This window comes from Bombina bombina, chromosome 1 (assembly GCF_027579735.1).
Source record: "Bombina bombina isolate aBomBom1 chromosome 1, aBomBom1.pri, whole genome shotgun sequence".
In the NCBI taxonomy this organism is placed as follows: Eukaryota; Metazoa; Chordata; class Amphibia; order Anura; family Bombinatoridae; genus Bombina; species Bombina bombina.
The window spans coordinates 1,098,730,796-1,098,756,579 of NC_069499.1; the positions used below are offsets into that span (position 1 = coordinate 1,098,730,796).

The 25,784-nt window shown below is 37.3% G+C and overlaps 1 protein-coding gene across 1 annotated transcript in view; it reads right to left on the minus strand.

Annotated features, from left to right (window-relative positions):
• Positions 1–1,633: 1,633 nt before the first annotated feature.
• Positions 1,634–25,784, minus strand: part of LOC128663152 (fer-1-like protein 4) — a 284,642-nt gene continuing 260,491 nt past the window's right edge. The window contains exons 24-29 of the mRNA XM_053717349.1: positions 20,925–21,049; positions 16,542–16,676; positions 12,835–13,032; positions 9,112–9,225; positions 2,520–2,681; positions 1,634–1,921 (exon numbers count right to left, since the gene is read on the minus strand). Coding sequence (XP_053573324.1) covers positions 1,634–1,921; positions 2,520–2,681; positions 9,112–9,225; positions 12,835–13,032; positions 16,542–16,676; positions 20,925–21,049 — 1,022 coding nt within the window. The remainder of the gene's footprint in view (positions 1,922–2,519; positions 2,682–9,111; positions 9,226–12,834; positions 13,033–16,541; positions 16,677–20,924; positions 21,050–25,784) is intronic.

Sequence of the window (25,784 nt, forward strand, 5' to 3'; positions counted from 1 at the left end):
CACTAACGCTCACTAACTACCACTAACTGACGCTCACACTAACAACTATCACTAATAACTCCCACTAACTCACTCACGCTCCCACTAACAGACTCTCTCCCACTCCCACTAACTCCCACTAACTCACTCACTCTCTCACGCTAACACTACCAACTGACTCTCTCACGCTAACACTACCAACTGACTCTCTCACGCTAACACTACCAACTGACTCTCTCACGCTAACACTAACTCACTCTCAAAAATTCTCAAACTCTCTATTCTTAAATCTCCAAAGACCCACCAGCAACACAGTCAAAGAAGCCATGCTTGTGTGGTGCTTATATACCCTGTGTAAATGTTTAATGATGTCCCAATTTCCATTGTAATTAGTGTTCAGGTGTGCTTTATTAGCAATTAATATTATTGCAATGTGTATTAGGTGTGTGAATTTGCGCATGCTCATTTAGAGTTGGTATTTGTGGAATGTGTAGAATGCGATGATGTCATAGTGTTCGTTTTCGCTTTCATTGTCCAAAAGTATTCTTTTTAAATGTGAATTTGCGATGGTGTGTTCTTCGTGAAGTGTTGTATATGTATGTTTTTCATAATATATAATGATATTGAATGCGATTTTGTTTCTAGTGTATGTATATATTTTTTAATCCTTGTTGTTATTGTGCGATTTTCCGCATCTTAAAGTATATGCGTATTCCCCGTATAAATAGTATTAAAACTTCCCCCGCTTGTGAATGTGTAATGCTTGTGTGCTTTGTTGATTGATTGTTGTTGTGACATTTGCGGCGTGTTCTTGTTGTGCATGATGTGGTATGCGTCATATGACCGAGCTGTGCGTATTCTCGCGAGATCGAGTGTTAGGTGAAAAAAGGCAATTTATTTGATTTCCCATTGATCTCTATGGGAGACTGTCTAACGCGGGCAGGATTACGCGTGTGACATACACGCGTTAGGAGCATCGTTAGATGGTCTTATATTAACTCTAAATACCGGAGTCAAACAATGACGTGCGTTAGACATAAACACGCGTGGCGTTAACAGCCCATCTACCGCCGAACTCTAAATCTAGCCGACTACTGTCATGGTAAAGAACCCATTTGTAGCAAAGAATGTAATGAGTTGTTTTTTTGTATTGTTTTTTTAAACCTGAATCATGAAACTTTAATTTTCTATGTCCCCTTAAAGAAACAGCATAAAATGACAACTTTCGATAAATATTTTAACACTGAGAGAAGCAAGACAAGGATGCCCACTCTCATATCTCCCATATACAACACCAGACCTTGGATCTGTTTTGCTGACTGCTGTAGCTGCTAGTATCAGAGTAAGGAGAGGGTTAGTGCACAGTTCTATACACATCATAAAGTGCTCTTTTTGTTCACAGCCATTTAGTTGTTTTTTACTTTATCAAGCATTAGGAAATGTTCCATTATGAATTGTTTTTTTCAGTGCTTTTATTGTAAAAGTAAACTCAGTGATTATTGATTGATATATTGTACTCAGTAACTTTGAGAAAAGCAAAGGGACAACATTATTTATAATGCTGGTAAATTGTGTAGCCTCCTATTGTGAAAACTAGAGAATTTACATGACGATTACAAATGTTACCTGTTATGAGGTGCAGAGGTAGCGGTACTTAATACTGGTGAGTACCCAAACTAAAAGCCCTGGTTTTATTAAATATAACCCCATAAATGGCATGAATGTCCCCTTGAGAACTGCCAGAACGTGACAGCTGAGACCAGAAAAACTCACGTTTTATTTTGGCTTCTGCCTCTTCATTTTTCTCTTCCAATTCTTTAGGAGCAAACTTCATGAGATGAGAGACAACTGTGGACCCAACCATTACAGAGCGGCCAAAGGCGCGTTTCTCCACAACAAAGATACTTAGTGGTGGGTGAAGATAAACCTGCTCTGGAAGCTCCTGAAATTATGGTGAATGGAAAGTTTAGCAATAACACTGGTTAGAAAATTCCAAAAAAAATAACATTTATAGATTATAAAATTTAAAGCCCCACAAATATTTATGGTTAACTAGGCAGTTAGGTAACATAGACCAGTTTGAAAGAGTATAAATATATAAAAATGCTCAGAATATGTTAGTGATGTATTTTGGCTGTAAATGGTTGACGGTGTACATGATGACTTTTCATAAATAGGTGACACTGCAGAATTAGATGTGTGTCTGGTTCTCAATTCACAATGATACACTCATGATACACTCTGCTATATAATAAAGAATGAGAGAATAATTCAGCTTTATATTCATATAGATTACATGTTTTTTGTGATTACCCACCCAAGATGGGTTTTTAGTTAATGATGTTATGCTTTGTATTTACCAGTCGGGTGAAGTATGTAGCTATATGGTACAGGTATACATCCAATTTCTATGTATTTCATTTTCTTTTTCTTTATAATATATTAAGATGACCTGAATAATTATCCAGCTGATGAAACTGAGCTAGCGAGTCCCTCATGTATTTATTGGCACAACTATGACTGTAAAAAGGTGTACTTACCACATTCACAGACTTAACCAGCTCTGTAAAATTGGGGAATTCTTTGTAGTTCAATATAACTTCAGATTCTACTTTTTTCCCAGCACACTCAATACGGACCTGTGGTTGGTCCACTTCAAAGAGGTTAATCCTTTTCAAATCTCTCAGTCCCCAGAAAAGAACCTAAGTAAGGGAATAGAGGTTAATCCTTTTCAAATCTCTCAGTCCCCAGAAAAGAACCTAAGTAAGGGAATAGAGGTTAATCCTTTTCAAATCTCTCAGTCCCCAGAAAAGAACCTAAGTAAGGGAATATAATTAGAAGCAGAGAGAGAACTATAGGTGAGCAGCTATTTCATTATAATCAGGTACACCTGTCGTCCACTTGACTGTAACTTCTCTATTGTACTTGTAGTCCTGTTAACTATTGTGATTTTTTTTACACAAACAATCAGAGGAAAACCCACTGATTTCAAAATAATACACTTATTAGCTCTTTCTTTTTATATTGCTTGAGTAGTGATATTAGTGCATATGTTGTGTTTAGTGTAACTTTATTTCACAGACTTTTTGTTTAAAACCATTTCTTTTTATTAGTCATGTTAAAACATGGGAAAAATTAAAAAAACAACATATTGTATCACTGGTGCAAAATATAGTCACTGTTTTGTGATAGTAATAGGATTAACAAACATAAAAGTAGCCAGTGTCTGTGCAGTCCAAGATTTAACCCTCAAATAAGAAAATTGAGAAACTGCTTGTATAATTGTGTTCATAGGAATCAGTCAAATTTGACTTGTAACAAAGTAGTTGATACAATTTTTTCTAATTCAATGCAGATTGGTTGACTGTGTTTTAACAACTCGAAATATATAGAGCTCAATTCAATCTCTGCTATCAGTAGAAGATAAATTGAATAAGAGACATGTAATAAACTCATATATAACCTGTAAGACAGAAGGAGTTATATATATGCATTATAATGCAAATGTAATTTGATCTACGTGGGTATGACCACCAGAATACTGAGAATAAGACTGGGTGAACATCTACTAACCAAGAGTGCAATAAATTACCAGTGTAGCTCTACATTTCAATCATTCCATCAATGCAATTCCATCAATACAAAACTAAAAATGTAAAATGTTGTGGCCTTCAATATAATTCAGCTCATACAAAGCGGAGATTAAATTGAGCTCTATATATTTCCAGTCTTTAAAACGCAGTCAACAAAACTGCATTGCATTAGAAACAATTGTATCAACTACTTTGTTATCTTAAACTACAACTGTAGTTGTTACTTTTATACTTAGTATGCAAGTCAAATGTGACTGCTTCCTATGAACACTTGTGGATTAAATCTGGGACTGCACAGATATTGGCTACTTCTATGTTTATCAACCTATTACTATCACTAAACAGTGACTATATCTTACACAAGTGATACAATATGTTGTTTTTTTAATTTTCCCATGTTTTAACACAACTAATAAAAATAAATGATTTTCAACAAAAAGTCTGTGAAATAAAGTTACTGATTGTTTGTGTAATTTTTTGTGAATATTAATACACAGCACCTCAAGGCCAAGTATATAATTTGAAATTATATAATACAATAAATTGGCCTATAGTCATTTCACTAGGTGGTGCCACTGGTCAATTCTGTTTAAAACTGTTAACTATTGTGTTTGCAGGTCTGCTACCTGCATATTGTGTCTGCTAATCTGTTACTTGCCACCGGCACCTGGCCTGCTTCCTACCTACATTACCTAATGGTCTGCTACCTCCATACTGTACTACCTGGCCTGTTATCTGCCTGCTACCTGCCTATAGTACCTAATGGTCTGTCTCCTCTCTACTGTATATTCTGGTCTGTTACTTACCTATTATCTGCCTATAGTGCCTGGTGACGTGCTAATTTACTTGCTGGTCTGTGACCTGCCTATAGAACTTGCTCTGTTACCTTCCAGCCTCTACTTGTACAACAGACCTGTTGGCTTTTACCACCATATTGTCGCTGCTGTTCATATTTATTACCATTATTTAACATTATAATGATGTGGTGGCCCCACATTTGTTTGCACTGGGGCCCACTAATTTATTTGTTCTCCCACTGATTAGAAGAAATAGCAATACTCTTTAATCTAAACTTAAAAATGGTGGCAAAATTAGGTAATTTGTATTAGTGAGTTTGAGATAAGAATGCCAACTAATAGCTGGGAATACAAAACAGATATTAAAGCACATATATTAGGAAGGTAAATTGATACATTTGTTCAGAGCTTAATTTTTTCAGGTTATTTTTCCTGGTCTGAGGCCCGATCCAATATACGGCGCAGGTTTCAGCGTAAGCGCAGAAACCCGCGCCGCCCATAATTTTACTTCGCACATCGGGGTATTACATATACGGCGCCAGCAGTTCCTAAGTGGCGTAAGTCGGATAAACTGGCGACGTTCAGAAATGTGCGCAAATACACATTTCTGTCGTTGCCAGTAACTTACGCCAGTATTATGTCCGCAAAAAATCTCAATAAAGAGTAGTTTTATGCAAATGAGGATAACACACGTAAAATCTAAACTGTTATTACATTAAAAATGCGACACGTAATTACGAAATTCAAAAATCCCTATAGAAACGCATGCGCAGCCACAATTTTCTTGCGTGTGTTTGGATTGTTCGTTGAGCTACAACACACGGCCCAGCAGTGGAGGTTAAGTGAGAGTAGAAAGAGAGGCGCAAACAGAAGAAATAGTTAGGTCGCATTGGTGGCTTGAGTAAGCTTGTACACTTACACATATTCTGACATATTGCATACATTGCATACATACATATACAAATACATCACACTTTTTTTTTCTAACACCTCACATATATTTTATTTTATTTTTACAGTGTGATAGGCTGAGTGTTTGGTTGTGATTGTGTGTGACTGAACTGGCAGTGAGTGGGAGTGTGTGTAGTGTAATTAGTGTGAGGATGGCAGGGAGAGGTAGGGATGAGTCAACAAAATGTAACCATCAGAAAGATAGTAACAAAAAACAAAGGCGCCCTCCACAGGCTGTCGTAGAGGATAGATGATCACCAGGGTCAGCTCTTCTTAAGAATGGATGGAAAATCTGAGAAAAAAATGAAAGAGAAGAAGGCGCTCCAATGGTGCAGAATGTTAGATCTTCCCCAGAAATTATCCTCTTACAAGTAAATGGGTACTCACAAATGGAGCGCACTATAATGCAGTGCTATTCTTGCAAGCTGGAGTATTCAGAGCCCACCAGCTAGCTCCCACCAGATTCGATGTAATCTTGAGTCTGGGATGAAAGAACAAAAAAGGGTAGGGGAACAGGGAGACTCCAATGGTGCAGATGATCACTAATGCTTTCAAAGCCCCCAATATGTGCCCCTTCTGTGATGGAATACTCACATATGCTGCGCACTATAATGCAGTGCAAGTAGTGCAAGCTGGTATATCAGAGTCTACCAGCTGACTCACTCCAAAGAACAGGATCCACAGCCTAGCAAAGGATATGAGTCCCCGAAATGAAGCTCACAAACCCAAAAAATATATAATTTAAAATATCCCAAGGCAAGGGATATATTTTATTAAAAGTAGTATAAAAACAATACAAGAAATTCTGCTACACGTTTCAAGATGCTGCTGGCACCTTTTCATCAGGCATCCAGGACAGGGACAGAGGGTGCACATGGGGACAGAAGGGGGGAGGAGGGAGAGGATAGGGAGGAACCCACACTGCCAGGGACATCACAGGGAGGAAGCCAAGTGGCCATGGAGGATGAGAGGCAGAGTTCTCATAACTTCACATTTGATGAAAATGTTGCCCTAGTCCAGGCTGTCATGGACAATTATAGGGACCTCTTTGGGCAGGAGAAGGGCAAAAGAAGTGCTAAGAAAAGAAAGACTGCATGGCTGGTGGAAGAGGATGCCGTCAACAGTGTGGCCACGCAGAGGAGGACTGTAGAGGGCCTTAAGAAGAGGTGGAATGACTGCAAGAGGTGGGTGAAAGAGAAGATGGGGCAGGAAGCTGTCCACCAGAAGGAAACAGGCAGTGACCCAGCCCTGGAACTAGATTACAACACCTGGCAGGAGATGATACGCAGGTCCCTGAGTATCACAGCAGTCCGTTGGCTTCCAGGGGCTCATGACTCAGGGGTTGCAACCACAGCACATCATGCTGGTGAGTAACATCACACACGCCTGTATTATATGTAGTTGCGATACAATATCCTGTAATATTACACATTCATGGACATGATGAGGAGCATGGTATTTGGAGTACTAACAAAAACATCTACAATTATACTTGACATTACTGCTACATAACACAATGCAATTCATGATGTGAGGTGGAATAGTGCAATAGTAACATGTCCCAGAGTAACACAGGCCACAAGCCACATGTAGAGTTTTCATTAAATAGACACTATAGCCATCCCAATACATTTAGCTCAATAAAGCAGGTTTGGTGCCTAGATCAAGCTAAAGTAAATTGTGTGACCATAGTGTGTGATGCTACTGCCATTGCCATATGACCCCTGGCAAGATTCCTGGCCAGAGGAATATCCTTCCTTTGGTTTTGAGGGGGAGCCAAGACAGCCACAAAGGGTCCATGTATTTACACCCCCCAAACCACAATCTCATGTCAGCTCCACCATCCTCTTCCATGGGACGAGCTCCACCATCCTCTTCCATGGGATGAGCTCCACCGTCTGCAGATGGAAATACAGCAGAAACTACAGCTTCCCCTCAAGCAGCAGAATATACAGCTGCACCTGCCTCTCAAGCACCAGAAGATACAGCTGAACCTGCCCCTCAAGCACCAGAAGATACAGCTGCACCTGCCCGTCAAGCACCAGAAGATACAGCTGCACCTGCCCGTCAAGCAGCAGAAGATACAGCTGCACCTGCCCGTCAAGAAGCAGAAGATACAGCTGCACCTGCCCGTCAAACAACAGAGGATACAGCTGAACCTGCCCCTCAAGCACCAGAAGATACAGCTGCACCTGCCCGTCAAGCACCAGAAGATACTGCTGAACCTGCCCCTCAAGCACCAGAAGATACAGCTGCACCTGCCCGTCAAGCAGCAGAAGATACAGCTGCACCTGCCTGTCAAGCAGCAGAAGATACAGCTGCACCTGCCCATCAAGCAGCAGAAGATACAGCTGCACCTTCCCGTCAAGCAGCAGAGGATACAGCTGAACCTGCTCCTCCAGCGACTGCCAGCCCTGTTGCTCAAGAGCCTGTGGATGCATTGTATTCTCCCCTGGGTGAGGAATACATTGTACTCCAGAGGAGGCTCATAACAAGCACTGAGAACATACAAAGAGGCCAAGAGAGGTTCTTCAGGAGCCAAGAGAGGTTCTTCAAGAGCCAAGAGAGGTTACACAAACGTAGCATAGAGTTTCAGAATGACATGGGCAGCAGGGAGAGCATCCCCAGCAGCAGGGAGAGCATCCCCAGCAGCAGCAGCAGCAGCAGGTAGAGCATCCACAGCAGAGGCTTGTAGGCCTTCCAGCACCCATTGTGCCCCACGATGCTGTCTCTCCAAATATTGTAGGTAAAACAAGGGAAACATGGTGGCTAATGAGTGTGTGCATTGTCAGGTGTTTTAAGGCTGCAGGTGAGAGGTTGTGCTGTTTGTGATTTGTTTGACACACTTGCAGAGGGAGGATTTGCGGCTTATATATATGTGATTGCGCATGCGTTTGGTTTTTGTTAGGCCTTCCATGGAGTTACGCTGCTTTTTTAGTCAGTGCAAGAGTTGCTCCGTCTGCCATGTGTGGCGAGATGAAAATGGAGTAGATTTTCTCAATTCTGCGCCCGTAAGTACTTGCGCTGTATATTGGATACCGATTTGCGACGCAGTTCTATGTTAACTTATGGGAGTAAAAATTGCGGGCGACGGGTGAAATATACGCGCGTAACTTGTACAGTATGTTATGCTTTATATGTGATACCAAAACAGCACAAAAACCGGCGTCGCCGGCTTTTGCGGGCGAAGCTGCATATTGGATCGGGCCCCTGATTTTTATTATTTTGTCTATACATATTACAGCTAATTTCCCAGTGTTTTGTTTCCTAATCAGCAATAAAGCTGCCCCCTCAGTGCATTCTAGTTTTTGTAATAACCATACTAAATCCAGCTTTGCAGCATGATTTGTTAGACCTTTTAACAGAGCATTAAAATAAACAACAATCACTCAACGCCCAATTAATATGAAAACTCAAATATATGCTGACAACTGCTCTCACTCCCCATGGTTAATCCCAGTGAAGTCATCTAGAAATACAGTGTTATTATACAAAATGCATAAAAAACAACATTTTGTTCTTTAAAATGAAGTCAATTGTCTTTAACCTAATTATTCTGCCACATCCTTGATTTTAAACAATATAAGTGTTAAACTGGTGTAAGTTGTATTATCACTGATAATAGCTTTTTTCAGTTGTTTTTTATATATACAATAGCAGAGCTAGTAAAAATAGAGATATTCCCAATCATTTGGGATTATGATAACAAAATATGCTCCCTATTGGATCTTACATATTGCTTTAATATATCTCTTTCTCATCCCAGAGCAAACATCTTCTTAAATATTTACCTCTATCCTGAATTCCTTGAGCACTGGGCGGATTCCTGCAGGGATAATGAATCGCTCGGACTCTTCTTCCATAAACTCAGGTTCTTTGGGGTACACATAATCAGGTATGGTTGGCTAAAATGTTATAATAGGATAACACATTATAAAACATGTATAGTGCTGGAAGCTTCCTAAACCTGCATATCCGCAGCTTTTATAATAATAATCAACAGCACTGTTATGTGTCATTCCAAAAATACCTTAAATGCTTAAAGGAACATTATACTTTAAATTCTCTCCTCTTATGTGTACCCAATGATTCATTTTACCCTGTCACATTGTAATAAATATTTTTTAGATTGGTCCTTTGCCCTTATTTAGCTACTTTTCCTTTTGCAACCACCACCTATACTAACATTTCCAGTCCTGTAGTACTTGTCTATAAAAAAAAAGCTACGTAAACAAGAGTCATCTGAAGAAATCAGCTTCTCAGCAGGGAGGAGAAAGACGAGCTCATTTGAAAGGGTGCTCCTGCAGCTGCTTTAAATAAAATTAAAGGGACAGTCTACTCCAGAATTTGTAGTGTTTAAAAAGATGAATAATCCCTTTATTACCTATTACCCAGTTTTGCATAACCAACACGGTTATATTAATATGCTTTAACCTCTGTGATTAGCTTGTATCTAATCCTCTGCAGGCTGCCCCCTTATTTCAGTTCTTTTGACAGACTTGCATTTTAGACAACCAGTGCTAACTCATAAATAACTCCACAGGAGTGAGCACAATGTTATCTGTATGGCACACGTGAACTAGCGTTGTCTAGCTGTGAAAAACTGTCAAAATTCACTGAGATAAGAGGCAGCCTTTAAGGTCTTAGAAATTAGCATATAAGCCTATCTAGGTTTAGGTTTAGCTTTCTACAAAGAAGAGAACAAAGCTAATTTGATGATAAAAGTAAATTGTAAAGTTGTTTAAAATTAGTTCCCTATCTGAATCATGAATGTTTTATTTTTACTAGACTGTCCCTTTAATTCTTCTCAGTATAATGCCCCTTTAAATCAACTTTTGTGTTAGCTTTAGTGAAAATTATATTCTAGGTCCTGACAAATCTTTGTTCCCTCTGTCTCATTAGATCTGCCTAACTGAGCTTACACATATTGGTTAAAATGTATTTGCCATTGAAATAGATGCATTCTCCTAATGTTGAAAAACAAATATGCAATTCAAGTGTCCTTACATACAACTTAACAGTTATTGGTATTAGTGAAAGTAACATTACCCTTCTACAGAGAGTAGCTCCAAAAATTGCTGCTACGTGTTTTAGCATAAAGCCGTAATCATAGCTGATTGAATACACATGTGAGAAACTTTTTAAATGGACTCTGCTACACCATTGGTTAAAAACAACAAGCCCTGCTAAATATAAACTTGTTGGATGTAGAAGATAGTACAAAGAAATGATAAACTGATTTATTTTTATAAACCTTTTATAGACAATTTGCTTTTGGTTTGGAGAGGGAGTGAAGTTAATCGCAATAATTTTGTAGACTGAATCAATTGTAAAAATCTTAATTTGAAGTTTACATTTGAGTTCCCAAAATTATTGGTTAATATTTTGGAAATAACTTTGGCAGGTTACATTGATGGTACAGTAAAAAGTAAGTGCAAGATTACAACTTGCGTGTATATTACAAGTTGAGAGTAAATGTGTTCACTCAAGCTCAAACTAATTTAGCATGTGCCGAGTTTGCACAAGTGGAGACCTAGCATAAAGAGTAAAGGTTAAAAAGAAATGTGCACCAAACACCACATAAATACATTAAATTGTTACACTCATATATACTCTATCTGATTAAAATTGCTTATATATACACATATAAACAAATATACACACACCTTAAAAAAAAGAAAACATTTTTTTTTTTCCATTTTTCGAATTTAATATTTTATGTTTTTTACTACGTATTTACTGTAAATATTTTACATTCCAATGTTCTTCAAAAATTTTAAAATGTTCTTTGTAGTTTTAAATATATATTTCTATATATCTGTATATATCTATACCGGTATATATTCATATAAATATATAGGTATAGATATTAGACATGTGCATTTGTTTTATAATGAATGCACATTCATCACGAAAATGGGATTTTTGTTTTCATAAATGAAAATCCAAATGAATGCACCAACTAAAATTAACGAAAACAACAAAATACTTTGTTATGTATTCGTTTCCTTTAAAAAACTAATTTAAGGGTTAAATATTTAACCCATTCCTCTTCTTCATGCTGCCACCCTAAATTTGTTCCTTATTATATAATAAATGTTTTAAGTTTTATGTAAGGACACTTGAATTGCCTATTTGCTTTTTATGCATTGTCAGTATATTTTGAGTGTCAAATCGGCCTCCTTTTGGGTGCAAGTTGAGCCCCATTCATTTTGGTTTGCTCGTTCTTACATACCATTTCAGTCTCCTTGCAAAATGAAAGTAGAGCCCCAATATGTATGGGATTGCACTAATGTGTCTATCGGTCTAGTCGTGTGAGTCTGTCATCACAGGGTTGCATCAGCAGAGGAGTCATCTACTTGGATTCTGGCTCCTTGAAGTTATACTTTGCCCCGGCTGATTACTAGCCACATCCCAGCTAGGGATGGGCGAATGTTTTGCAACATTTGAAAAATGAAACGAATTTTAACACGTGTACAACATTCTAACATTTGTTTAATGTAATAGTATTTCTAATGCTATCTTTAAATGTAATATTTAATTCAGTTTTTTAATAATTTTATTCAAATTATGCAAAATTCAAATTCAAAACATTTGAACCAATATATTTGCAATAGCATTTTGAATGCTCTTTTTAAGTTTAATATTCAAATTATGCAATATTTGAAGTAGAAAAATTTGAATCAATATATTTGTATCTATTATGTATCAATTTACTAAATTCCCTACCTCATGAACTATTGAACTTCTGGATAGTACTTGTTAAATCGAATATTACATTTGAAATTTTGAATGTGGATATTCGATATAATTATAAACATTCGAAAACTAAAGTAACATTCGATAACTGGAAACAACAATCGATTGTCCAAAATGAATGTCTACAGGACTATTAGTGCTACCAAAAATAATTTCACTTTCACCACATTTGTCCATCCCTAATCCCGGTATTGATATATACTCCGCAACATACACAGGTCGCCCTGGCAGAGGACCTAAATACTTATCCATTCAGTAGATGTTGTTCCTTTCCCATCAAAGACATCTGCTAACCCAGTGTGGCAGTATGTTTGTTTGACCCTTCTTATTCATGCTACTTTGAAAGCGTCTATTGAGTACGCACTATATGGATATAACATATTGGGCTCTTGCATCTTACACCTTGTTATTTATTCAATTAAACACTAATTTAGACTGATATTTTTACACAATATGGTATCTTCAAGTGATACATATTCTCCTAATGTTTCTCAGAAAGTAATGCTTTAAGAGTGTTGGCTACAGAATCAGCATAGTGAAAGCTGCAAGTAGGGTTGGATAGGGTTTTCTAAGTGCCTTTCTCAGTATAGTGAAACATTCAGTTCTGAAAACATTCTATTATGCATAAAAAAAGCATCAATTAATGGAACATAAAACTAAAATAAAAATACAATTATGCATTAGTATACTGAGACAGTAATTATATACAGTGTCATCTGTCTGCTACTTTAGATAATCTTCTCTACAAAACTCACCTCCAGATACTTTTTGTTATTCAGTTCTATTAATTCAAATGTTGCTATTAGTTCACCAGCTTCCATATTTCCCTTGAAAATGTCAAAAAATTGCAGGGCTGGCTGTGTATATTTTGGCTCTCCCTCTTCACTGTCCTCATCTTCCAGGAGTGTGACAATGGGAGTAGCAAAAGCACGGCCCAGGTACTCAGGTGCTCCCTAATATAGGGTAAGAGACGGCAGGGGTGTGATAAGCATAAAACGGTAAAAGTCGCTACAAAGTCTTTTGATAATACTAATTCTTGGCAAACTGCTAAAAGTGCAAGTCTTAGAGTGTTGTATTTATATGAGTTTAAAAAAAATGGCAGAAGACAGAGGGAATAAACTGACAAAAAAGATAAAGGACATTTAGATTTGACACAGTATTGATAGAGTAGAGTAAGAGAACACAATTCAACCATTACTAATAGCAAATAATTTAAATGTATTATGGAATAATGATAATAATACTAATATTAGTAAAACATTAATAACAGGATGGCTAGTAACAATCCTTAGGACTATTTGTATAATGGCATACACTAACTTACAATAAACTGTATAGTAGACAGCTCAATAAGTTGGCTACTGATAAAATTAGCGTGTAGAAAATACCCTTTTAACCTAAAGGGAGAGGTGGGAAAGAACTGGAGGTGACAATCACAAACCTAAATCCAAATAAGCCTACGTATAGGATAAGGTAGTGCCTAATGCCAAATATAATATTATAATTGAGAAGAGAGAAAGAACAGGAGCATTAATATGGCACACTTGGGGGGATTGTCCTCTCATACATGAAGGGTTGGCGATATGTAGTGTAGTAAAGTGTATTAATTAAAACTTAACATTTATTAAAGAATATATAAAATATTATCAATGTTGTGGACCATGCCACTTTTAAATAAAAAATAGATTTTGTCACGTAATCTTAACAAAGAAAGAAAATAACTATAAATAAATATAATAAAAAGAAAAAAGAAAATAAGTGCACTGTAAGCTCTCTGTTATAGGAGTAACCTCCTATCAACTCCAAAATTAAGTTAGCATATATTGAACCAGGGTAAATAAGTATTAATTAGCTATAGATTCTGTTAGGGACCGCAGCGAGCTTAGAGGGAAGTGTAGGAGACGTAACTATTGTCTAATATACTTCTATTGCCTTAAGTGGTAATTCAAATATTATCCATCTCCACACTCTCCTTATCGTAAGCTAGGCTGCGCAATTACACCTAAGTAGGTGCCCTAAACGAGGGCCAACAATTTACCTATAGTTATACAAATTTAAAAAAAAAACTAATACCCGGAAAACTATATTTAAATACCAATTCTCAAGAGAGCAGCAGTGCGAATGGCCTAACGCGCGTTTCGCATACACTTTTTCAAAGGTCAGCCTTTGAAAAAGCGTATGCGACATGCGCGTTAGGCCGTTCGCACTGCTGCTCTCTTGAGAATTGGTATTTAAATATAGTTTACCGGGTATTAGTTTTTAAAAAAAAATATGTATAACTATAGGTAAATTGTTGGCCCTCGTTTAGGGCAAAATTGCGCAGCCTAGTTTACGATAAGGAGAGTGTGGAGACGGATAATATTTGAATTACCACTTAAGGCAATAGAAGTATATTAGACAATAGTTACGTCTCCTACACTTCCCTCTAAGCTCGCTCCGGTCCCTAACAGAATCTATAGCTAATTAATACTTATTTACCCTGGTTCAATATATGCTAACTTAATTTTGGAGTTGATAGGAGGTTACTCCTATAACAGAGAGCTTACAGTGCACTTATTTTATTTTTTATTTTTATTATATTTATTTATAGTTATTTTCTTTCTTTGTTAAGATTACGTGACAAAATCTATTTTTTATTTAAAAGTGGCATGGTTCACAACATTGATAATATTTTATATATTCTTTAATAAATGTTAAGTTTTAATTAATACACTTTACTACACTACATAATCACCAACCCTTCATGTATGAGAGGACAATCCCCCCAAGTGTGCCATATTAATGCCCCTGTTCTTTCTCTCTTCTCAATTATAATACTGATAAAATTAGCATTGGGAGCTACATATGAATGACTGGTCTCAAGCCATGCTGATATGGTTTTATAGGAGTTGGTTTAACTTAAAGGAACATGAAACCCATGATTTAGGTAGAACATACCATTTTAAACAACTTTCCAGTTTACTTCTATTATCAAATTTGCTTCATTCTCTTGGTATCATTTGTTGAAAGAGCAGCAATGCACTACTGGTTTTTAACTGAACACATGGGTGAGCCAATGACAATCGGTTTATATATGCAGCCACCAATTAGCAGCTAGAACCTAGGGTATTTGCTGCTTCTGAACTTGCCTAGATAAACCTTTCAGCAAAGAATAACAAGAGAAGGAAGCAAATGAAATAATAGAAGTAAATTGGAAAGTTGTTTAAAATTGTATGCTTTGTCTAAATCATGAATGTCTAAGTATGAATTTACTGTCCCTTTAAAGTGATGGTAAACTTTCCTCTTTCTTAAACAGATCCAGAATGTTAGCAATATTTTTGAAGGAGTTTAATTAATCAGTTGCAATGAAGATCCGCTTTAAAGGAACAGTAAATATAGTACATTTGCATAGTCAACAAATGCACAATAAGACAATGCAATTACACTTAGAGGTAGATTTATCATAGTGCGAGCGGACATGATACGATGTAGCGTATCATGTCCGCTGCACATCGATAAATGCTGACAGCATACACTGTTGGCATTTATCATTGCACCAGCAGTTCTTGTTAACTGCTGGTGCAATGCCATCCCCTGCAGATTTGCGGCCATTGGCTACTAGCAGGGGGTGTCAATCAACCCGATCGTGTCTTTAGTCCGCTGCTTCATAACTTCTGTTTCGGGCGAGCCTGAAGGCTCACCGGAAACAAGGGGCATCAATCTCCATTCTGCGCTTGATAATTCGGCTCCATAGTCTGAACTTCAAATAAGTAGCAGATTTTTTTTCTGACAGATTCAAAGTTACGTCTATTTCCACTACCCCTATGTCATGTGACAGCCATCAGCCAATCACAAATGCATATAGGTAAATTCAATAAATTATTACATGCTCAGTAGGAGCTGGTGACTCAAAAAGTGTAAATATAAAAAGACTGTGCAGATTTTGTTAATCGAAGTAAATTGGAAAGTTGTTTATATTTTATGCTCTATCTGAATCATGAAAGTTTAATTTTGGCTTGAGTGTCCCTTTAACTTGCTTTCTAATTTAATAAAAAAAATATTTTTGTTTTTGTGAGTTAACAGTTTGAACTGTTATCCAATCGGTGTTCTAGCCACACAAAAAAATATGTGAGTGGTGTATGGCTGGAGCGCCAATTGCAGAACAAATCAAACCATTACAACTGATTAATTAAACACTATTTAAAATATGCCAACATTCTGGATCTGTTTATGCAAAGGTGAAAGTTTGCCATCACTTTAATAGACAGATTACTAGATAAGTAAAGTCATTTGTGGTCATGGAAAAAAGACAATGTGATTTTAGGGATAACACAAGAGATTTGTAGATATTGAAAAGTGTATAATACATTTGAAAGAAAATACAAATATCTATTATAACATTGTGCTCAACGGATAAAGGGTTAAGACTACAGAAAACATTTAAACCCATCTACCCTGTCTAAATTCTAGATCCAATACTTACAAACTTATCTTGGTCGTATATATTGATTATGATCATAGGAGGGTCATTGATTAAATCCTTCCTATTCCCGTCCATCACTAGATGGTCATATATCAGCAGTTCATTCCACATAGGTGCAAGGGTCTCATTAATAACCTAAAGAAGATACCACTTGTTTTAATTTTTATATTCAATAAACTTGACACAGATGCACAGTTTATGCCAAATAATATTTATGCAGACATATATTTTATATCCTTAAGGGTTGTTATTTCTTTGCTTAGAGCTGAAGATACAAAGTAATTATACAAATAGTTTAACTGGGAATGTAACGATAACAATTACACACACGTACGTACGTACGTATGTACGTACGTACATACATACACACACACACATACAGTCATGGCCAAAATATTGGCACCCATGCATTTCTGTCAGATAATGCACCACTTGGCCCAGAAAATTGTTGCAATTACAAATGTTTAGGCATTCTCGTGTTTATTTTTATTTTTTTGCATTACAGGGAGTGCAGAATTATTAGGCAAATGAGTATTTTGACCACATCATCCTCTTTATGCATGTTGTCTTACTCCAAGCTGTATAGGCTCGAAAGCCTACTACCAATTAAGCATATTAGGTGATGTGCATCTCTGTAATGAGAAGGGGTGTGGTCTAATGACATCAACACCCTATATCAGGTGTGCATAATTATTAGGCAACTTCCTTTCCTTTGGCAAAATGGGTCAAAAGAAGGACTTGACAGGCTCAGAAAAGTCAAAAATAGTGAGATATCTTGCAGAGGGATGCAGCACTCTTAAAATTGCAAAGCTTCTGAAGCGTGATCATCGAACAATCAAGCGTTTCATTCAAAATAGTCAACAGGGTCGCAAGAAGCGTGTGGAAAAACCAAGGCGCAAAATAACTGCCCATGAACTGAGAAAAGTCAAGCGTGCAGCTGCCAAGATGCCACTTGCCACCAGTTTGGCCATATTTCAGAGCTGCAACATCACTGGAGTGCCCAAAAGCACAAGGTGTGCAATACTCAGAGACATGGCCAAGGTAAGAAAGGCTGAAAGACGACCACCACTGGACAAGACACACAAGCTGAAACGTCAAGACTGGGCCAAGAAATATCTCAAGACTGATTTTTCTAAGGTTTTATGGACTGATGAAATGAGAGTGAGTCTTGATGGGCCAGATGGATGGGCCAGTGGCTGGATTGGTAAAGGGCAGAGAGCTCCAGTCCGACTCAGACGCCAGCAAGGTGGAGGTGGAGTACTGGTTTGGGCTGGTATCATCAAAGATGAGCTTGTGGGGCCTTTTTGGGTTGAGGATGGAGTCAAGCTCAACTCCCAGTCCTACTGCCAGTTTCTGGAAGACACCTTCTTCAAGCAGTGGTACAGGAAGAAGTCTGCATCCTTCAAGAAAAACATGATTTTCATGCAGGACAATGCTCCATCACACGTGTCCAAGTACTCCACAGCGTGGCTGGCAAGAAAGGGTATAAAAGAAGAAAATCTAATCACATGGCCTCCTTGTTCACCTGATCTGAACCCCATTGAGAACCTGTGGTCCATCATCAAATGTGAGATTTACAAGGAGGGAAAACAGTACACCTCTCTGAACAGTGTATGGGAGGCTGTGGTTGCTGCTGCACGCAATGTTGATGGTGAACAGATCAAAACACTGACAGAATCCATGGATGGCAGGCTTTTGAGTGTCCTTGCAAAGAAAGGTGGCTATATTGGTAACTGATTTGTTTTTGTTTTGTTTTTGAGATGTTATATTGGTTTCACTGGTAAAAATAAATAATTGAAATGGGTATATATTAGTTTTTTGTTAAGTTGCCTAATAATTATGCACAGTAATAGTCACCTGCACACACAGATATCCCCCTAAAATAGCTATAACTAAAAACAAACTAAAAACTACTTCCAAAACTATTCAGCTTTGATATTAATGAGTTTTTTGGGTTCATTGAGAACATGGTTGTTGTTCAATAATAAAATTAATCCTCAAAAATACAACTTGCCTAATAATTCTGCACTCCCTGTAGTATGACACAAAAAACTGGAGAGAAAAAAAGGCAAATCTGAGACATTCCACGCAAAACTCCAAAAATGGACTGGACAAAATTATTGGCAACCTCAATTTAATATTTGGTAGCACACTCCTTGGAAAAAATAACTGAAATCAATTGCTACATGTAACCATCAATGAGTTTCTTACACCACTCTACTGGAATTTTGGACCATTCTTCTTACGCCAACTGCTCCAGGTATCTCAGATTAGAAGGGTTCTTTTTCCTTATACATACACACACACACACACATATACATACATACACATACACACATATACATACATACACATACACGCACACATACATACACACACAAACATACATACATACATACATACATGCATACACACACAAATATACATACATACACAAACATTCATACACACACATACATACACACACACACACACATATACGCACACATACACACACACACACACAAACATACATGCACACACAAATATACATACATACACACATACATACATACATACAAATATACATACATATACACATACACACACATATGTACATACATGCATACATAGACACACAAATATACATACATACACACATACATACACACACAAACATACATACACACACAAATATCCATACATACACACATACATACACACACAAATATACATACATACACACACGTACATACATACACACACAAATATACATACTTACACACATACATACACACACACACATACGTACATACATGCATACACACAAACACAAATATACATACATATGCACATACACACACAAACATACATACACACACAAATATGCATACATACACACACACACACATACACACACACACGTACATACATGCATACATACACACACATACATACATACATACACAAACATTCATACATACACACACATACATACATACACACAAATATACATACATGCACACATACATACACGTACGTACGTACGTACATACATACACAATCATTCATACATACATACACACACACAAATATACATACATACACACATGCATACACATATGTACATACATGCATACATACATACACATACATACATACATACATAAACATTCATACATACACACACATACATACATACATACTAGGGATGCACAAGTATTTGCATGAGTACTTGTACTCATGCAAATGCACCGATACTCAAACCGATACCTCCACTTCCTACCCATATGCTATCTTGTGGCGTTTTTTCAAACTGCATGTTCCCGTTTCATTTTAAACTGGAGTGGAGACTAAACTAAAAATCGTTTAGTACTGTTCTGCCAAAACAAATTGTTGTTATTTGTATTATTATAGGAGAGATCACTGTACCTCGTTCAGACAAACCCCTGAAGTACTGGGCAGTTAATAAACAGATTTCGAGCTCTGGCAAAAATGGCCCGAAAATATCTTTCTGCCCCGTGCAGTAGTGTGGAAAGTGAAAGACTGTTCAACTTAGAGTCGAACCTCCATACACATGATTGATGTTATATAACAGCCCTACAACCCAATTGCATCACCCCTTTAAATTTAATATTTTATTGTAATATTTTTTATTTATAAACATGTTCAGTGAACTTTTTTATTATTTCATAATGTCTTTTGAATTACAGCCCTTTATAATTATAAAGAAGGAATCTTAAATAATTAGTCTGTATTGTGCTTGGTAAACTGTCACATGACATTAAAAAAAAGTATCGGTATTTGTTATCGGCGAGTATTTGAAAACAAGTATCGGTACTTGTACTCAGTCATAAAAAAATGGTATCGGTGCAACCCTTATACATACACACATACACACACAAATATACATACATACACATACACACACAAACATTCATACATACACTCACATACATACACACACACATACATACAAACATACACACACACAAGCATATACACACACAAACATTCATACATGCATACACACACACATACAATAATTTTCCTGTCTGTATGACACGCTTATTTTGTTATCTTTAATAATTATTTGTTGTAATCTTTTTTTTATGCTTGTGATGTGACACTTCATACCACTAAAGCAGTTAGAGATCTGTTTTTCAGAATATGTCTTTGCACTAAGGTGTAGACTGTTCCTTTAATTTTGATTACAAAATGGTTTTGCAATATTTTATTTGTACACAGATCTTTTGCTAGGTAGTGCTCCATTGTGGTGATATATTATGCATATTTTTGTTTTTAATGGTAAGTAAGCATTTTTCACCAGAAGTCAGAAACTTCTTATGTACAATAGGCGTACTTTAGAAACGCCCAGTTTCAGTGTTGCCCAAGAGGACTTACCTTGGTTGTCTGGCATTGGTTACCAAAGATGACTTTGGCAAATGGGTCTGACAAGCCATTGTCATCAGCTGGTAGGATGCCCCGGGCCTGGTAGATATGGGCTCGTAACTGAAAGTAACAAAAATCTAGAAGGAAGACAAAGACAGGAAAATAATAGGTGGTAGATAAAAGTATCTTCATCATTGTCACACTGGCACCAAATAGAGAGCGATAAAAAGAGGTTACAAATAGTGCACCACCAATTACACATATTTACTAGGTGGTGGTATAGTAAAGGGACTTTAAACTCAAAGCATCTTTGTAATGTATTTTTTATGTATATGGTAGAATTTTGAGTTTTCACAGACTCAAAAAGGGTTTAGTACATCGTGCAGGATTCAGAACCCTGACCCTGCATCATTCTGCACAGCAATAGCTTGAGCGGTGCACATATGTGTTATATATATATATATTTGTGTCTTATTAGGTGCAGTAAACAATAAAAAATGAACAATTCTCACAATGCGTTTCAAGGGTGTGTCACTGAACAGAAAAACCATACAACATTTGCAATCAAAATTACAATTTTAATGTGATTGTAAAGTTTAAGGAATTAAAGCCCAGTATACAAAAAATACTATTAACAACAGGGGCACTTTAATTCCTTAAACTTTACAAACACGCTTTTTCTTTTTTTTAAATACTTACCTTTTTGTTACGGTAAACAGACCGCCAATCCTCCGCCAACGTTTCCTTCTGTATTTTGCAAACCGATGACGAATCCGGCTTTCTCCAATCGTTATGTGCCCCCATTGGCATCCGGCTTGTGGAGCACACAACTATTGGAGGAAGCCAGATTTATCATTGATTTGCAAAATACAAAAGGAAAAGCAGGAGTAGGTTCGGCGGTCTGTTTACCATAACAAAAAGGTAAGTATTTAAAAAAAAAAATGTGTGTTTGTAAAGTTGTATAAATTAAAGTGCCCCTGTTTTTAAAAGTATTTTTTTATACTGGGCTTTAATTCCTTAAACTTTACAATCACTTTAAATGCATATAAAAAAAGTGTCAAATAGGTAATCAGTAGGAGGGTGTGTGTAGTGCAGAGTCACGGATGTGCGGTGCATGTGAAGCGACCCATGTGTGGAAGGACCTGCGGCTCTACAGTGTTGGCAAAGCCGAGTATGGCGTGCTTCCTAAAGTCTTTCTTACACTGAGCAAGGAGGTGCTGAGTGAGTTCACCGTATCTGCCTCTGGAGCTTGTAGCCTAGGCATTTTTTACGCAAGCAAGGTCCCACTGTGCCAGCCTCTTATAGTAATTGAAAAGGATCTGTGGGTTATACTTGGGGCTCACTCGCAATGGTTATCAGGGAGTCCATTACCTCAAACAGAGCACTCTTAGATAGGGATTGTGGAGCCCAGAGTCACCTCTATAAAGCTATCCAAGGGATGTGAACCCTGGAATCAATGGTATGAAACTAATCAATTACTTAGAGAAATTGTTAATCTTTGCAAGTGACTTTTGACGAAAGAAAACCTTTTAAGACTAATGTCTGCATATGAGAGTGCTTTAAGTTAAAATGCTCTGACTACCTTGCTGGGTGTTGATTGAGGGTAGTAAGCTTGCTAAATTTCACTGTCTACCATCTTTCAATTTCTTGCTTATTGCGGGAAAAACACAATTTATGTAAGAACTTACCTGATAAATTAATTTATTTCATGGTGGCGAGAGTCCATGAGCTTCTAACTGATGGGATATACATTCCTACCAGGAGGGGGCAAAGTTTCCCAAACCTCAAATGCCTATAAAAACACCTCCCACCTCACTCATACCTTAGGTTAACGTATAGACAAGTTAGTGAGGTGTATAAGGAATAAAAGCATAAAAAAGAGGAATAGGATAAATAATGTGCTTTATACAAAAAAATCATAACCCCCCAAAAATGGGTGGTTTTCGTGGACTTTCGCCACCATGAAAGAATATAATTTATCAGGTAAGTTCTTACATAAATTATGTTTTCTTTCATATAGGTGGCGAGACTGCACAAGCTTGTTACTGATGGGATATAATACCCAAGATGAGGAAGTCCACGAGTAACAAAAAAAAGGAGGGATAAAATAAAAACAGCTATTTCTGCTGAGAAATAAAACCCAAAAAATAAATTAAGCTTTCTTGAAAATTAAAAAAACTGAAGAACCTTTCTACTAAAAGCTGCAAAAACATCACAATGGTAAAATGTACTAAAGGTATGCAAAAAAAGACTAAGTGGCTGCTTTGCAGATTTGATCAACTGAAGCTTCATTCGTGAAAGCCCAGGGTGTGGCAACTGATCTTGTAGAATGAGCTGTAATTCTCTGAGGCGAAGACTAGCCCGCCTCCAAATAAGCTTTGTGAATCAGGAGTTTCAACCAAGATGCCAAAGAAATGGCAGAGGCTTTCTGACTTTTTCTAGAAAATAACAAATATACTAGAAGTCTTTCTGAAAACCTTAGTAGCATCAACATAATATTTCAAAGCTCTTACCACATCCAAAGAATGCAAAGATCTTTCAAGAGTATTCTTAGGATTGGGACACAAGGAAGAAACAATAATTTCCCTATTAATGTTAGAATTCACAACTTGAGGCAAAATTTTAAACGAAGTCTGCAAAACAGCTTTATCTTGATGGAAAATCAGATAAGGAGACTCACAAGAGACAGCAGAAAGTTCAGAAACTCCTCTAGCAGAAGAGATATCCAAGAGAAATAACATTTTCCAAGAAAGTAGTTTAATGTCCAAATAATGCATAGGCTCAAAAGGAGGAGCCTGCAAAGTCTTTAATACCAAATTAAAACTCCAAGGAGGAGAAATAGATTTAATAACAGTTTTTCAACGAGTCAAAGCCTGGAACAGTGAATATCAAGAAAATTAGCAATATTTATGTGAAATAAAACAGAAAAAGGAGATTTGTCCTTTCAAAGTATTGGCAGACAAACCTTTATCCAAACCATCCTGACAAAACTGTAGAATCCTAGGAATTCTAAAAGAATGCCAGGAATAATCATGTGTGGAACTCCATGAAATATAGGTTTTCCAAACCTTGTGATATATTTTCCTTGAAACAGGCTTACGAGCCTGTATCATAGTGTTAGTCACTGAGTCAGAGAAACCTCTATGACCAAGGACTAAGCGTTCAATTTCCATGCCTTCAAATTTAGAGATTTGAGATCTGGATGGAAAAACGGGCCTTGAGACAGAAGGTCTGGTCTTAGAGGAAGTGACTAAGGTTGGCAACTGGACATTCAGACAAGGTCTGCATACCAGAACCTGTGAGGCCATGCTGGTGCTATTAGAAACACATACGATTGTTCCATTATGATCTTTGAGGTCACTCTTGGAAGAAGAACCAGAGGTGGGAAAATGTAAGCAGGTTGAAAAAAACAGGGAACTAATAGAGCATCCATCATTTCTGTCTGAGGAGCCCTGGACCTGGAGAGGTATCTGTGAATTTTCTTGTTTAGACTAGAGGCCATCAGATCTATGTCTGGAAGACCCCAGATCTGCACAATTTGATAGAACACATCTGAATGGAGAGCCCACTCCACTGAATGTAGAGATTGACGGCTCCTATAATCCACTTCCCAATTGTCTACACCTGGGATATGAATCGCAGTGAATAGACAAGAGTTGGATTCAGCCCAAGAAAGTATTAGAGATACTTCCTTCATTGTTAGGGGACTGCGAGTCCCCCCTTGATGATTGACATATGCCACTGTTGTGACATTGTCTGTTTGAAAACAAATGTATGGTTCTCTCTTTAATAGAGGCCAAGCCTGAAGAGCTCTGAAAATAGTTCTAAGATATTGATTAGTAACCTCACTTTTCTAGGATTCTAAACCCCTTGTGCTGTCAGAGATCCCCAGACAGTTCCTCAATCGTTGAGACTTGAATCTGTTGTGATCACAGACCAGGTAGGACGAACAAAGGAGGCCCCTTGAACAATAAGGTGATTCTTTAACCACCAAGTTGGAGAGTGTTGACTGTTGGGATTTAAGAATATCAGTTGTGATATCTGAGTATTATCCCTGCACCATTTGTGCAACATGCAAAGCTGTAGAAGTCTCATATGAAAACGTGCAAAGGGGATGCTGCAATCATGAGACCTAAAACTTCCATGCACATAGCCACTGAAGGGAATGATAGAGACTGAAGGTTTAGACAGGCTGAAACCAATCTCAATCGTCTCTTTTCTCTTAGGGATAGAGTCATGGACACTGAATCTATCTGGAAACCTAAAAAGGTTACCTTTGTCTGAGGAATCAAGAAACTCTTTGCTGCATTGATCCTCCAACCATGTCTTTGAAGAAATAACAATAGTTGTTTTGTGTGAGATTCTGCTAAATGAAATGATTGCGCTAGTACTAAGATATCATCCAAATAAGGAAACACCACAATACCCTGCTCTCTGATCACAGATAGAAGGGCACCAAGAAATTTTGAGAATATTCTTCGTGCTGTTGCAAGGCCAAACGGAAGAGCAAAAAATTGGTAATGTTTGTTTTGAAAAGAGAATCTCAGAAATCGATAGTGGTCTGGGTGATTCGGAATATGAAGGTAAGCGTCCTGTAAGTCTATTGTGGACATGAAGTGACCTTGCTGAACAAAAGGCAGAATAGTCCTTATAGTCACCATCTTAAAAGTTGGGACTTTTACAAAACGAATTAAGTTTTCAGATCCAAAATTGGTTTGAAAGAATTTTACTTCTTTGGAACAATGAATAGATTTAAATAAAAACCCATTCCTTGTTTCTGCTGAGGAACTGGGACAATTACCCCTGAAATGCTTGGGCTTTTACTGGGTTTTTTGGTACATGGCTGAGAAAGAATCTTTCCATGGGAGGTCT